At 44.5% G+C, this 15,632-nt stretch overlaps 1 protein-coding gene across 4 annotated transcripts in view; it reads left to right on the plus strand.

Moving 5' to 3' along the window:
• Positions 1 to 785: 785 nt before the first annotated feature.
• The window catches only part of KIF16B (kinesin family member 16B), a 366,353-nt gene continuing 351,506 nt past the window's right edge, over positions 786 to 15,632 (plus strand). The window contains exons 1-2 of one of the 4 annotated variants that reach the window (XM_066234513.1): positions 786 to 926; positions 1,561 to 1,930. In XM_066234513.1, coding sequence (XP_066090610.1) covers positions 1,884 to 1,930 — 47 coding nt within the window. In that variant the 5' untranslated portion in view covers positions 786 to 926; positions 1,561 to 1,883. The remainder of the gene's footprint in view (positions 927 to 1,560; positions 1,931 to 15,632) is intronic. The other 3 variants (XM_066234514.1, XM_066234515.1, XM_066234517.1) reach the window with 3 other exon arrangements.

The raw sequence follows: 15,632 nt of genomic DNA on the forward strand, positions 1-15,632 counted from the left end.
GAACTGGGCTAGTACTGCCATGTGTTCCGTGCGCTGAGGCATCTCCGACCAGTGCAGGTGGTTCGCTAGAGTGTGTGTCCCTGTTAACAGGGAAGCCAATAAATTTGTCCCCATGCGGCTTCCATGAAAGGCGGGCCCTACCCCTGCCTGGGGCTGCAAAGGCGCTGGGCGGGTTCCTTCCCGGTGCTTCCAATCAGCCCGCCGTGACCGCGCATGCTCAGCCGGCTCCAGAATCCAGCGCTCCAAGTTTTACCGCAGCCTGGTGTTAAATCTGCACCCAGCTCTGCACCGTGCTGCAAGGGAAGAATATTCAGGGTTTTGGGATCCAGAAAGCAAAGAGACTCCGATACTGTCTGGCTAGCCGCAGGGCTCTAGGGGGACTGATGATATAGTGATTCCTTGTCCGAGCGGGTCACATGTTTGCAGTCATCATCTCAATGCATTAACCAGCTCAATGGAATTGTTGCCGATTTGCAATAAGGCGAAAGCCTCAGAGGTGCTCAATAATTCAGAGGTCAGGACTCCCAAAGCTAGTGCTGGAGCTGGGGGCTAACCCTGGAGCCCAGCCTGCACTTCTTTCAGCCTCTATGATAGATTGGCTTTATGGAGGAGCCCCTCATACCAGGTCTTGTCCGCTTTATTTAAACAAGGCTGCAGCCAGCCCGCTCAGGGTGTCCTATATCAGCAGGGAACGGGAGGGGTGAGGGCAGAGCATCCCCTTCTGGCCCCACTAGGGACTTTGGGGTCAAAGTGGATGAGGGCTGAGTACTGTATTCAGTGGGCCTGCTGGTTCCCATCTGTCAACTGCGGGGCAGGAGGGGCGGGTTCTTGGGGTGAAGGTTGGGTGGGCTGTTGTGTTGACCCTCTCTGAAGAGGCAGCGGAAGGAAGAAAGAGCTGATGGCTTGGTTAAATATTATATGAGCAGGTAATCCTGGGGCTCATGAGTGACCTCTTAGGTATGCGTGAACGAATGCACAAATGCATGCATGACTGACCTAATGAATTTACAGCCTGGTATAGGGAGCCTGGTACAGGGACTCACTAATACTAGAGGACCTAACCCATTAAAGAGAGGGTCATCCCCACTCCAAAATTCTTTATGATTAAAACTATCAATAAATTCCTAAACTGTAAATAAGTGGGGAGAAAAAAGTCCTTTTAAGATCTATTTTCAGCCAAAATAGCTATTTTCACCCGCATTAAAAACATTTAGTATCGTTTTTATTTTCATTTCTCAGTCTCTGAATCCAAGGGTCCAAAACACATACTTGGACAGCCACAGTAGTAGAGAAGGCCCTAGAAGTTCCCCACTGACAAGCAAGATCATCTGCGCCTAAGTTTCTTGCTCTCTAAAGTGGATGAGCTAACTCCTGCATTGTGGGGCAAAGCATTGTTTAAGGCTTCAATACTGTTTTTAGTAATCTGTCCCGCAGAACTGTGGTCCTTGCTCTGGCCCTAAATTACTGCGACTCCTTTCTCTTCCTTGTCTTCCCCAGTTTTTCATGAGATAAGGTTGGGGTTGCAGTTTTCCTGAAATCGCTCTTCTCTTGTCGCCCCAGGTGACTTCCAGGCTGCAGCCATCAGCAGGATCTTACCAACTTTGCGATCTCAGGCGACGGTGCCCAGGCATCCCGGCCCCGCCCCGCCGCGCCTTCGGGCCGCTGCCAAGCCCCGCGCACTGATCACGCGGGTCGGAGCTGCTCTGGGCATGCTCAGTGGCTTGGCAGGTGGGGCCGCTGTGGGACGCCAGGTCCAGCCCGGAGCCGAGGGGCGGGGGCCGAGAGGGAAGTGGGCGGGAGCGGCGGCCGAAGTCGCTTGAGTCTCGGGCCGCCGCGGGGAGCTGAGCAGGTGTGACCCCGCGTGGGCCCGGCCGGGATGAGCAATGGCATCGGTCAAGGTGGCCGTGAGGGTCCGGCCCATGAATCGCAGGTGAGTGGGGGGCGGTGCAGGAAGCTCCCCTTAGTGCCCCCACCCAAAGGAAGTTGGTCTTAACTGTCCTCCAAGGCCGGCCTGGGCTTAAGTGTCATGGGCTGGTCTCTGGCCCACTGGGCCCTGATTGTGGCCTCTGGGGACCTGGAACACTTTTTATGCTTTGCTGTCCCTTTCAAGCTGCCCTGGAGGAGACCCTGGGGGTAGAGAGTTCACGAGCCCAGGAAGAAGATTCCTGTAAACTCTAACCAGTTCCGTTAACTTGAGGTTTGCTTGTTCCCCTGTTAAAAAAAAATCGAGGGATCACTTTCATGAAGGTGTAAAATCCTTCAGGGGCATGAGAGTGGTCATGGGGTACCACGAGCTGTCAGAACTCTCCTCAGTTATGCCAACTCAGAAGTTCTTTTATGTATTAACAATGGTACTTAAAAAAAAATCTCTTAATAAGAGATGATTTTGATTCTATGAATGTGAACCCTAAATTCTAATCAGTAATTTACAGTTCTTAACTTCAGATTAAGAGTAAATAGGAAAACTGTAACAACGTTTTGACTGGGGAAATAAAAGCAAAGACACCAAAGTACACGTGTTTGAAATATGCTGACACATTAACAGGGGGAAAGTTACAAACACATTTAGAATTTATCTTCTATATTTCTACAAAGTAATGCTTTTCAGAATGATTTGACTTTTCATTGACTGAAAAAAATAATTGGCCTTCCTTTTCAATAACCTCTTTATAATCAGTTTAGAAAGATGCATTAGAAGAGTTACTTTTAAAACAGTTTTAACTTTAAATAATGAAGTAGACCTAAATGCATGTTTCCTCCTAGTTGATAGGCAGAATTCACACAAAGCCATTTGTTTTTATTGGCTCTCAGTCAAGTTGTTGGACATTTGACTTACCATATGGTCTTTGCCTTTTCATTGTATTGATTTGTGGAGGTCATTGTTTGGTAGTTCTGATGGGTGACTGGGGCATCATAAAATCAGGATATTGCCAGAACCTTCTTTGACTCATCTGACTCTCTTTCTGTTGGCAAATAAGGACTTTTATTGTGGTTTGTAACTATAGGGAACAGGTACTTCTGTGATTTTCAAGTTACTTCTAAGCTTTTTGGGGAAGGAGTTTGACCTTTCTATCAGTTCTAAGAGAGTATGTATGTTTTATATATATTCAGTCATATAAGACAAACAGACCCCAAAAGCATTTAGATGATTTTAAAGATATTTCTTTGTTCTGGATTTACAAGTGTTATATAGAAGTTCCTTTCCTTCTTTGGAATAATATGAGCACCTGCTAGAAGATTTTATTGAGTAACTTTAGAAAGCACGTATTAAGCACTACAAAATGCACAGCATGGTGCTGGGTGCCCTCTGAGGCACAAAGGGAATGAGGTCTGATCAATGTCTACTGGGAGCCTGCTGTCTGGTGAGGGAGGGACTACGTGCTGGCAGAACTCCAGCACCACACCGGACTAGCTGGCAGGGGCGCTGCAAGTGCAGCGCCGTCTGTTGTGGCCCTGGAGCCCAGGTTTATGGAGGGCTCCAAAAGTCATGTGCTCTAGTGGGGGTAGATTCAACATGATGATATTTGTGCTTTCAGCAGAGAACTTTTGTGGTGACATCAAGATTGGGGCAAAAAGCAAGGAAGCAAGGGTTTGGGCCGGAGATGGATATGGGAAGGTTGAATAGAAACGCCAAGAAATTAAGTGGCAGAATTGACAGGATTTGGCATCTTCTTAAATGGAAAGGAGGGGTAGAGGGAAGAACATAGTCATAACTGAGATTCGATGATCAGGGAAGTGGAAGAGGTTTGGAAAGGTGGACATTGAGGTTGGTCTGTTCACTCTTGGTTGTGTAGTTATGTGAGATACAGGAAATGTCAGATACAAACACAGTGTCCAGCGCAGAGTGCTGCCCGCATGCTGACTCTTATCTGGAGTGTGGTAAAGCTCCCGCTCTCTCCTGGTTTTCAGTAGAGAGTTAGACACATGGGTTTTGGTCTCAGATGTTCTGAGGATTTTTATGTGGAAGTCTTTGCACACAGATGATATTTTAAGAATGTTACAGTGAGAAGAAAATGGAACCGGAGGTTGGACACCAGTATATGCTTCTCTTTAGATTCCTTGGGGAAGATTGGCTTGTACCTCATGGAGAACCAGCACAATATATTGCCATAGCAGGGAAAGAAGTGATTCCTGAAGGAGGTGGTTGTTGGTGTCGGATGTTTTCAGAATGGTGATCTGATGATTCGAGTAAGATGTTCTTGGTCTTGGAGAGAAGGGACTGATAAACTTTCTTTTATTTTTTATTTTTTTAAAAAATTTTTCTGAAGTTAGAAGCGGGGAGGCAGTCAGACAGACTCCCGCATGCACCTGACCGGGATCCACCTGGGATGCACACCAGAGGGTGATGCTCTGCCCATCTGGAGCCTTGCTCCGTTTTGGCCAGAGCCATTCTAACACCTGAGGTGGAGGCCATGGGAGCTGTCTTCAGCGCCCGGGCCAACTTTGCTCCAATGGAGCCTTGGCTGCAGGAGGGCAAGAGAGGGATAGAGAGGAAGCAGAGGGGGAAGGGTGGAGAAGCAGACGGGCTCTTCTCCTGTGTGCTCTGGCCAGGAATCGAACCCGGGACTTCCACATGCTGGGCTGACACTCTACTGCTGAGCCAACCAGCCAGAGCCGATAACCTTTGAAAGAGCAGTTTCAAGGAGAGATAATGATGCAGAAGTTGGTAGTGAAATGGAAACCAGTACACAAATGGCCAATCAAATACTAGACCTAACTTACAAGGAAAGACATACAAATTCTAGTAGCAATAAGAAACCATTTTTACCAGTGAGAGTGGTGACTGTAAACAGAACATCAGGTGCTGGTGAAGGAATGGAGCGGTGATAGACACATACAGGGTCCAAACCTCTGAAACTTTCTGAGGGGAAAATTTGGCAGTTGTTGTCAAGATTAGAATTTAATCAACTCTTTGACCAGGCAATTTTGTTTCTAAGAATAGTTTATGGATCATATTCCTACCTACCAAGATATGTGTGTAACAAAAAATCATTAATGACCTAAATGTACAAAGATGAGGAGCCTGTTAAGTGATGGCCTACCCATTTGGTAGGATGCTGTGCAGTACTTACAAAAGGGTGAGTTGATCTTAAAGAGTTCCGGGACAGGGGGTTGAGAAAAGCACGAGTTCTGCACACACAACAGCAGAGTCGTGTGAATGTTAAAAAATATATGGATACGTATACACACGCACATGGCTATGTCTGTGTGGAGGGAGTGATAGAACCTTAACCATGGTCACGCTAAATTTGAAGCGTTTGTTGGGTGGAGATGGAACGCTTTTCTTTTTCTCTTTTTACTGTTTGAATTTTTACTTTACTTTGGCATAGTTTTATAATTAATAATTAGAAATTATGTAATTTTTAAATTAAAAATTTCAATGTATTAATTAGCTAGAGAGAAAGGGAGAGAGAGAGAGAGAGAGAGAGAGAAAGAGAGAGAGAGAGAGACAAGCACATAGATCTGTTCCTGTATGTACCCTGACCAGGGATTGAACTGGCAACCTCTGTGCTTCCAGACGAAGCTCCAGCCAACTGTGCTTTTGGGCCAGGGCATATTTGCATAATTTTTAAAAGTTACCTAACAAGTCATTGGCACTGAAGAAAGAATTTTTAGCTGCTTGTTTGGGAGGATTGAAGAAAGTTGTTAAAATGTTTTTTCTTTCTGTTTTCTTGAGATATAATTGGCATATGGCACTATGTAAGGTTGAGGTGTGCAGCATAACTTGACTTACATATACCTGTATAGTGAAATGATTACTACAGTAAGTTTTGTTAGCATCCATCACCTCATATAATACAAAAAAAAAAAAAAAAAAGAAAAGAAAGAAAGAAATATTTTCTTCATGTGGTGAGAACTCTTAGGATATACTCTTTCCACAGCTTCAGATATACCACACAGCACTGTTAACTGTAGTCATCATGTTGACCATTACATCACCAGTACTTAATTGTTTTCTAAATGGAACTGTGTATCTTTGAACTACTTTCATCCAGTTCCTCCACCCTTTGTCTCTGGTAACCACAAATCTGATCTCCTTTCCTATGAGTTTTTTGTTTATTTGCTTGCTTGCTTTTGTTTTTTGATTTCACATACAAGAAAGATCATACAGTAGTTGCCTTTTCCTGTGTGACTCATTTTACTTAGCATATGTACTTAAGGTCCATCCATATTGGCACAAATGACAGGATTCTTTTTCTTTTGTGACAGAGACAGAGAGGGACAGATAGGGATAGACAGACAGGAAGGGAGAGATGAGAAGCATCAGTTCTTCGTTGTGGCACCTTAGTTGTTCATTGACTGCTTTCTCATAAGTGTCTTGACCAGTGGGCTACATCAGAGAGAGTGACCCCTTGCTCAAGCTAGTGACCTTGGGCTCAAGCCAATGACCTTGGGCTTCAAGCCAGTGACCTTTGGGCTCAAGCCAGCGACCATGGGTCATGTCTATGATCCCACACCCAAGCCAGCGACCCCGTGCTCAAGCTGGTGAGCTTGCACTCAAGTCAGTGACTGCAGGGTTTCGAACCTGGGTCCTCTGTGTCCCAGTCTGACACTCTATCCACTGTGCCACTGCCTGGTCAGGAAGGATTTTCTTTTTTTATATCTGAACACTATTCCATTGTGTGTGTGTGTGTGTGTGTGTGTGTGTCTGTGTGTTTATCTGTCTCAATTTCTTTAGCCTGTCATTTGTTGGTGGACACTTAGGCTGTTTTCTGTGTCTTGGCTATTGTAAATAATGATGCTGTGAACATAGGGGTGCATATGTAAATGCTTTTTTAATGTTGATTTTTGGAGTAGAGGAACTTCAGACAAAGAATAAGCAAGCAACAGAAAGGGAGACCTACAGCGATTGGGAAGTCAGGGCAGCAGCGCAGCCAGGCTTTTCAGACAAAGAAGAAACAAGCAACAGAAAGGGAGGACCTACAGCGATTGGGAAGTCAGGGCAGCAGCGCAGCCAGGCTCTTCAGACAAAGAAGAAACAAGCAACAGAAAGGAAAGACCTACAGCGGTTGGGAAGTCAGGGCAGCAGCGCAGCCAGGCTCTTCAGGGGTAGGGGAAGGAGTCAGACACCAAGGTTGAGCTCCAAGCCCTGGCCATAACCAGTCCTCCTTGCAAGACACACCCGATGTCTTGGTTCAGGCCAAGAAGTGATGACTTTGTTTTTATTATTTTGGCTTTTGGTTATGTGGCGGAGTATTCATTTCAACTTTGAAAGAGCCATTATGTTGCATCACATAATAGCAGCTACGTTTACTGAGAATTCACTCTGTGCTAGAGGTGCCAGATGGACTATTTGCAACAGGTTTAGCAGGCAGAGGCTTTTATTGCCGTACCAGTTTACAGATTGGGAAACAGAGTTTATTGCCCCAAGTCAGTTTCTCAGGACAGCCACGGCTCTGCTTTTTAAAATGAGCAAAACGTTAGCAGAAGTGTAATCACTTACAACTTTTATGGGCACCGTTTAACATTTGGGTATTGTCTGTATAACTTTTTCTTTGTGATTTCTTCCATTGTTCCTAGTTTTTTACTGGATCCATTTCTTTAATTATTTTATAAGATATAATTTTTTTACCTCTCTAAAGAGACAACAAAATAATAATTTGGTAACTAATTTGCCAATTTCCTGTCATGGAACCACTACATGATTCTTCAGGGCCATGCGCCCTGCCCGGCTCGCTGCCGGTAGTCACAGGGGGAGGGTCTGAGGGCAGCCTGCCTGGCTCTCATTCCCAGTGTTGGCTATCATTTATGAGCTGGGTAGATTTGAGCCAGAGACTCAATTGTTGTAAGCCTCAGTGTCTATACCTTATAAGTTGTGAGAAGAGGTCTTTTTTTTTTTTTCCCCAAATAATTTTTACTGTGTCTCACAATAAGAAACATTTTAAATTGAAACTCTGCAGATAATGTAGATTCATGGGGTGTTTCATGCAGTTTATTCTTATATTTTCTATTCTGTCCTATTCAATTCTGCCTCATTTAAAAAGAAATGCTATTTCTAGAGCTACTAAATTGACTTCAGGATCCACTAAGGAGTTGCAGCTGGCGGTGTGAGAAATGCTGTGTGAGGTTTGCATGAGATAATATTGTGGATGAAGCTCTCCACATGCTGCCTGGTATCTGGCAAGGCTCTCTAATGACTGGTTATTGTTATTACTGTTAGTTTTACAATTTAGTCACTATTACTTTATTCAATAATAAGTATTTAAAAATGTTTTAGCAAAAAATGTTTACCAAGGGCTGGCCAGGGGTGAGGCGACAGCTTTATAATGTGCTTTCTTACCTGGTAAGGCAACCCCACCCCATTCCTTCCATTTCCAGACTGTTCTTAGGCTCTCTTCCCAATTGGCCTCTCAGATGGAATTTAGTGTCTTGTCTATCAAGTTAAAAAGAGAAGAAAAAAGAGCCACTGGTACTGTGACTAGGATTGGTATCCTCGTAGGGTGTACCGAAGTCTTTCTATTTTAAAGGCAGGTGGTGGCAGCAGAAATAGGTGATGGTCTGTAGCGTATGTCTGTAATGATGATGGCATGTCACTTACACCCAGGCTGAGAGACATCTGCTGAGACGCTGCCGTACCTGGCACCTCACTTATTTTTTTACTTTGGCAACTTTGTTTAGTCCTCCCACTAACTGACCCAGTGAGGGCTTTATATACCCATTTTATAGAGAGAGTTCGAGACCCCTTGGCAGAGGCGGATTAGGTCAGTTGAGGACCCAGATGCAGAAGAAACTATTGGGCTCCTTTAAAAAAAGAAAGAGAGCCTGACCAGGCGGTGGCACAGTGGATAGAGTGTTGGACTGGGATGTGGAGAACCCAGGTTCAATACCCTGAGGTCGCCAGCTTGTGCGCTGGCTCATCTGGTTTGAGCAAAAAGCTCACCAGCTTGGACCCAAGGTTGCTGGCTTGAGCAAGGGGTTACTCGGTCTGCTGAAGGCCCGCAGTCAAGGCACATATGAGAAAGCAATCAATGAACAACTAAGGTGTCGCAACAAAAAACTAATGATTGATGTTTCTCATCTCTCTCCATTCCTGTCTGTCTGTCCCTATCTATCCCTTTCTCTGACTCTGTAAAAAAAAAAAAAAAAAAAAAAAAAGAGAGACAGGAAAAATAAAACACATGATGGCCCTGGCCAGTTGGCTCAGTGGTAGAGCATCTGCCTGATTGTGTGGATGTCCCAGGTTCGATTCCCGGACAACGCACACAGGAGAGGTGCCCATCTGTTTCTCCACCCTCTCCTTTCTCTCTATCTCTCTCTTCCCCTCCTGCAGCCAAGGCTCCATTGGAGCAAAGTTGGCCTAGGCACTGAGGATGGCTCCATGGCTTCTACTTCAGGCACTAGAATGGCTCTGGTTGCAACAGAGGGATGTCCAGATGGGCAGAGCATCGCCTAGTGGGCTTGCCAGGTGGATCCCAGTCGGGCGCATGCGGGAGTCTGTCTTTCTGCCTCCGCGCTTCTCACTTCAGAAAAATACAAAATAAAAAAAAATACATGTTAATCATATGTTTAAATAAATAAAAAATATTATGTACTATTAATGTTAAAATTGCACATATGAAACCAAACTTGGAGTCATTAGGAAAATGTGTAAAGTTGGGGTTTTGTGGGGCCCTTTAGAAGCCAGGGCCCAGGGCGTGTGTCCGGTGCGCCTGCTATTAAATCCACCTCTGTCCCTCAGGTAGTAAAGTCAGCTGAGCCGGCTCCAGTTCCTCCAGCCCTTTGTGTGGTGACTTGTTGCCTCAAAACTCACTGATGACAGAAGCCTATGGCCTCAAGGGATTGTTGGTCTAGTGCAGGGGTCCCCAAACTTTTTACACAGGGGGCCAGTTCACTGTCCCTCAGACCATTGGAGGGCCAAACAATAAAAAAAAACTACGAACAAATCCCTACGCACACTGCACATATCTTATTTTAAAGTAAAAAAACAAAATGGGAACAAATACAATATTTAAAATAAAGAACAAGTAAATTTAAATCAACAAACTGACCAGTATTTCAATGGGAACTATGCTCCTCTCACTGACCACCAATGAAAGAGGTGCCCCTTCCGGAAGTGCGGCGGGGGCTGGATAAATGGCCTCAGGGGGCCGCCTGCAGCCAGCGGGCCGTAGTTTGGGGACCCCTGGTCTAGTGGCAGGGAAGGCACACACACAGAAAAATAACCTTAGAGTTTGTGTGCCTTTGAGGTGGAGCTTGAGTGGGAGGGGGCGGGGTGATCTCCAGGGTTGCTTCTGTCTCCTAGAGAAGAGGGTGGAGTTTGCATTGAGCTCTGAAGGTGTATGGCTAGCAAACATTTAGATGGCAGATGTTCTTTGGTGGATGCTGTTTGGAAGGTGGCACTGTCACCCTGTCCTACTGATGAGGAGCAAGTGTTCACAGGCTAAAACAACCTGCCTAAAGTGCCACAGCCAGGTCTCTGTGATGCCCTGGGATTACAAGCTATCTTTTGAACCCAAGTCTCTCTTTAATTTCTAAAGCCTGTCTGTATCCAGAGAACTCACATGAGAGGAGGGCAGGGGATGGCTGGAGGCAGGAAGGAGTGCAGTTCCCTGGCCTTTTAGACTTACCGCAGCTTTTGTAAGAATTAGAGGTGAGTAGGCAGGGTGTTGTGAGGGCTTTCATTTGTTAAGCTTGGGAGTTTGTGCTTCTATGTTCCAGTCCTGTGCTGGCCAGTGTGGTAGCTGTTGGCTCAATGCACCAATTTAAATGAACATGAAATAAAGCAAAAATTGATTTACCCAGTTGCACTAGTCACATTTCTAATGTTCATCAGCTATACATTGAATCTTGCAGATAGAGGAAATGTCCATCACCATGGAAAGTTCTCTTGGACAGTAAGACGGAGCTGGGTTTGAATCTCAGCTCTGCCACAACCCAGCTTCAGTTTCTTCAACTGTAAAATGGTGATCTCACGGAACGCCCCTCATGGGGCTCACATGGTGATTGAATCCATGTGTGTGCGTGTGTGTGTGCGCGCGCGCGCACACGTGCACGCATGTGCATGCATGCTTTTGTCTTAAAAAAGAGGAAAAGAAAACAGGAAGCTGGGAGTTGGAGGAAGAAGACTACTAGGGCCAGGGCAGGAAGTAGTGATGGCCAGAGGAGGGGGGTGAGTTTCTCAGCATGGCTTCAGGTGAGCTTTCCCAGGGAGGGGTGTGTCTGTCAGAGAGCGGTTATTTAGACATATCCAGTTGTGAGAGATACAGCACTTTGGTCTGTCATTGATTTATTTCACACATCTTCATTTTACAATTACTCTTTTAAGTTATTTCAATAACTTCTGTGGATTCTGGAATTGGAATGCAGTCTTGCTGTCCCTTGTTTAATGAAAGAAAACAGGTTATAGGTACACTTGCAGCCCTGGAAACATGTGATAGCGCCTGAGAGCCCCAGCCTCTTCCCAGGACAGAGAGCCTCTGGTTTATCTTGGAGGCTGGGAGAAATCCTTCCTGAGAAGCTGCTTATCATTCCCTTAGCTTCCCGATTCCCATCAAGCACAGAGGAGGTAATACCCGGCAGGGCCTGGGAGCCGCCCTTCACTCTCCTGGGCTCTGGGTTGAGCATTTGTGTTTCCTGCTGTCTATTTCCACATACCTTCATTCCTTGCTGTGCCCAGTGGAGGGGAAATAGCTGTGTCGGTGATCTGCAATCTACTCATAGACGCTTTGAACAAATTTCAATGAGATACCTAGAATTTAAAGTAAATTGAGAGTTAGTACTTCCATTGTGCTGGTGTAGCTGAGTAATATTTTGACATCAATTACTATTTCTATCACTCATTTACTTACTAGAAACTCTGGCAAATCTTATGCCATCATTATCTAATTTAGTTCTTACCAATAATACTAGAGTGGTGAATGTTGTGAGCTCCGTCTTTCAGACGGGGGAACGGGGATCGGAGCAGGATCAGGTCCTAGCTCAAATATCACTTCTTCAGAGAAGCTTTTGTCATGTTTCCTGGAATCACAGCATATCCCATGATCTGAGTTTGTATGTGTGCTCACATGCATGTGTGTGTGTGCATGTGAATGTATTTTTGTTTGTTCGCTTGTTTGTTGCCTCTCTCCTTCTTGCACTAAACTCTGTGAGAGCCAGTAACCTGTTGGCCTTGTTCGTGGCTGTTTCCTTAGGACCATGACTGGCAGAGGTGAGTGCTCAGAAAACATCTGTAGCATTAGTAACTTCCAGCGCCCACCGTCAGTCTTTCCGCTGGTGGGTGCTTATAAGGAGGTAGGAACCCAGAGGCCAGCATCTGTAGGATATCTCATGTTGTTTTCTCCCAGGAGGAAAGGGAATCTTGATGATCTCCCTCGTGGGTGTGAGCAGGGTGGGAGAGGCGGACCAGGGCTGAGGAAGAGCTGGGTTAAGTGACAGCTTCACCACTCTTCCTGTGTATTAAGTTATCTATGCATCAATTACACATCCAGTGCTCATAATGTTTATCTCTTAGGGTTAAAGAATTGGAGGTACACCATGCTTACCATGTTTAAATGGTACATGATACAGTTATCACAACCAATAAATTAACATGGTACCTCCCTATTAACGGAACTATAGTGTTTCCTCCAATGTCCCTCTCCTGTTCTAGGATCCTACCCAGGATCCCACATTGCAGGGAGTTGCCAGGTCTCTTTCATCTCTTCTGCTCTGGGACAGTTTCTCAGTCTCAGAGGAATGCCTCAGTGACCCTCAGTTTGGTTTTTTCTGATGTTGTATCATGATGGCTAAACTGAAGTTATGCAATTTTGGCAAGAATACTACATAAGTAATAATTGTGCTCTTCCCCTAATGTCATTTCTGGGGGTACATGACTGACGTCATGTTTTAATCCTGGTGATTTTGATCTTGATCACTTGGTTAAGATGGTGTCTGCTGGGTTTCTCTACTGTGATATTTTTTTCCTCTTTGTAATTATTAAATATCTTGGAAGAGACACTTTGCGGGAAGTTTTCGACTTCAGTTTGCAAGAGAATTTTTCCCCCATGGGAGCACATTTCAATAAAAGTTATTGTGAGCCCTGGATGGGTTGCTCAGTTGGTTAGAGCATTGTATCTTATAGGCCAAGATTGCAGGTTCAATCCCTGGGCAGGGCACATACAAGAAACAACCAATGAATACATAAATAAGTGGAACAATTAATCGATGTTTCTCTCTCTCCCTTCTCTCTCTAAAGTCAATCAAAAATTAAAAGTGTTATATTGAATATAAGATTAACTTAAAACATTTTTTCCCTCTGACTTGTAGTGAAAAAGGGTTTTCATATTATGTTGAATGAAGGCCATTTGTGACTTAAAGGGTGATGATGATTGTGCAGGACTGAGTACTTCAAACATTATCCATAGTAAGACATTTATCAGCTCAATGCACACTGATATTTTCTACTCTCTACTATTTCATTAAACAAGAAAAGATGGTTGTTATCCACTAAATTGATTTTATGATCTTCAGTTTGAAAAACACCAGTATAGTGAAGTTATTATCTAGAGCAGAAGTTGGTAAAATCTGATTTTGTTACTTGGGAGAATGCTGAAATTAGGTTGCCATTAGAATGAGTCAATTCTGTTTCCTCCTGGGAGCTTGGGGTAGGGGTCAGGCCTCTCAAGATCCCAAGAGGAAAAGCTTTGAGTGAGAATTTTAATCTTTTCAGAGTCTAGGATTCTGAACCTGCCACGGGGTGTTCATGCCATGAGCTTTCTTTCTTGAGCCCTTGTGGCCTTATGGTCTGTCACCTGGTTGCACCTGCTGATTCTTATTTTCAGGTTCTGATGAGCAGAGTCCAGGCCATCACAGTGGTTCTGCTTGGGGCACATGGAAGTCACTCTGTGAGCTCTCTCTGAGTGGGGCTTAGAAGTTCCCCAGGAGTTTTTAAGATAAAATGATTCCAGGTGATGATGACGAGCTCCAAAAGGAAAGAAGTTGCAGAGATGAAATGAAAGAAGTTGCATCACTTATTCAGAGAAGCTTTTGTCACGTTTCCTGGTATCATAGCATATCCCATGATCTGAGTTTGTATGTGTGCTCACATGCATGTGTGTGTGTGTGCTTGTGAATGTATTTTTGTTTGTTCGCTTGTTTGTTGCCTCTCTCCTTCTTGCACGTAAACTCTGTGAGAGCAAGAGCAAGATATATCTTTTAAAAATAGATATCAGTCTGTTCTCTTTTTTATTCCCTCAAGTTAATGTTTTCATGTGAGTTGTCTCTGCTTAATCAGATAGAAGGACAATTGTGAGAAAAAAATGTCACGAGTCCTGATCTACTGCTTAGACATGATTAGGGGATTTTCTTTTATTCATTTAAAAAAGATTAAAAAATTTTTTTTGTTTTGAAATATTTACAAAACATTGTAAAACTAGTGCCAAGCTCTCATGTACCTTTCAGCCACCTTCTCCAGGTGTCATGATCTCACACAGCTACAGAATGATCCAAAACCAGGAAAGCAGCCCAGACAGGCCCGTCCATGGATCTGCTTTATTCAGGTTGCTCAGGTCGCCTGAATAATGTTTTTTTCTTCTGGTCCAAGATCCAGTCCAAGATCACACAATGCATTTAGTTGTCTTGTAAAGTATTTCCTTCTTAATTAAGCTTTTCTTGTTCTTAGGAACTTTGCCTTTATTGATATGATATTAAGGGTAAGAATAGATAACACTTGTTCCATAATAGCTCTATTCAGTCAAAATATTTAGGAATCGTGGCTCTGGTGTCCTTTGTTGGAATGTAGACAGATAGGCACTTAGAACTGTTAACACCTTGGTTGGGTTAATGGGTTGAGTTCCACAGGTCAAGTGAAAAGGACATGTAGGGGTCTTTAATCCTTCATAGGTAGGAAGGGTTGGAGTTTAGAGTGAGTTGGGAGGAGGCAGGTCTCAGTGGTGTGTCAGGGGTTGGTTTAGGCAGAATGAGTTCAATCTGTAGTGCAGGGACCAGAAAGGCCTGCAGTCATCCACGCTGGAAACTGCAAGTGCAGAGAAGAGGATGGGGAGCCACAGATTGTCAGCTTGAGTCAGGAAGGGAATTGTATGTGGGGGGCACCTGCTAACTAATGTAACATGTTACCCCATGTTATAATGGCTTAGCACTAAAGTTCCCAGAGAAATTTGCTTTTTTATGTAAGCAGGTTTCCAGTCAATGGTTTTTCTGTTTCCTGGAGCTTCTGCTCTCTGGGGCTGCACCAGAGGGGTGGGAAAGGCACGCTTCTGAGCTGCGTTGGTGTGGGAGACACATCGCTGGTGCTCACCTTCCACTGGTCACAGGGCTACACCTGGATGCAAGGAAGTTTGGGAACTGTACTTCCTGCCTGGGAAACCAGTCCAGTGATGCAAAGAAGCGACCTTATATTTATTGTATTATTTATATATACTTTAAGGTTTTTTAACCCCTCCCAGCACTTTTTTTTTTAAAAGATTTTATTTATTTATTTATTTATTTATTTCAGAGAAGAGAGAAAGAGAAGGGGGGGAGAGTAGAAAGCATCAACTCCCATATGTGCCTTGACCAGGGTTTTGAACTGGTGACCTCAGTGCTCTAGGTTGACGCTTTATCCACTGTGCCCCCATAGGTCAGGCCCCTCCCCACACTTTTTTTTTAAATTTATTAATTTTAGAGAGGAGAGGGAGAGACAGAGAGGAGAGACA

This window comes from Saccopteryx bilineata, chromosome 6 (assembly GCF_036850765.1).
Source record: "Saccopteryx bilineata isolate mSacBil1 chromosome 6, mSacBil1_pri_phased_curated, whole genome shotgun sequence".
Taxonomy (NCBI): Eukaryota; Metazoa; Chordata; class Mammalia; order Chiroptera; family Emballonuridae; genus Saccopteryx; species Saccopteryx bilineata.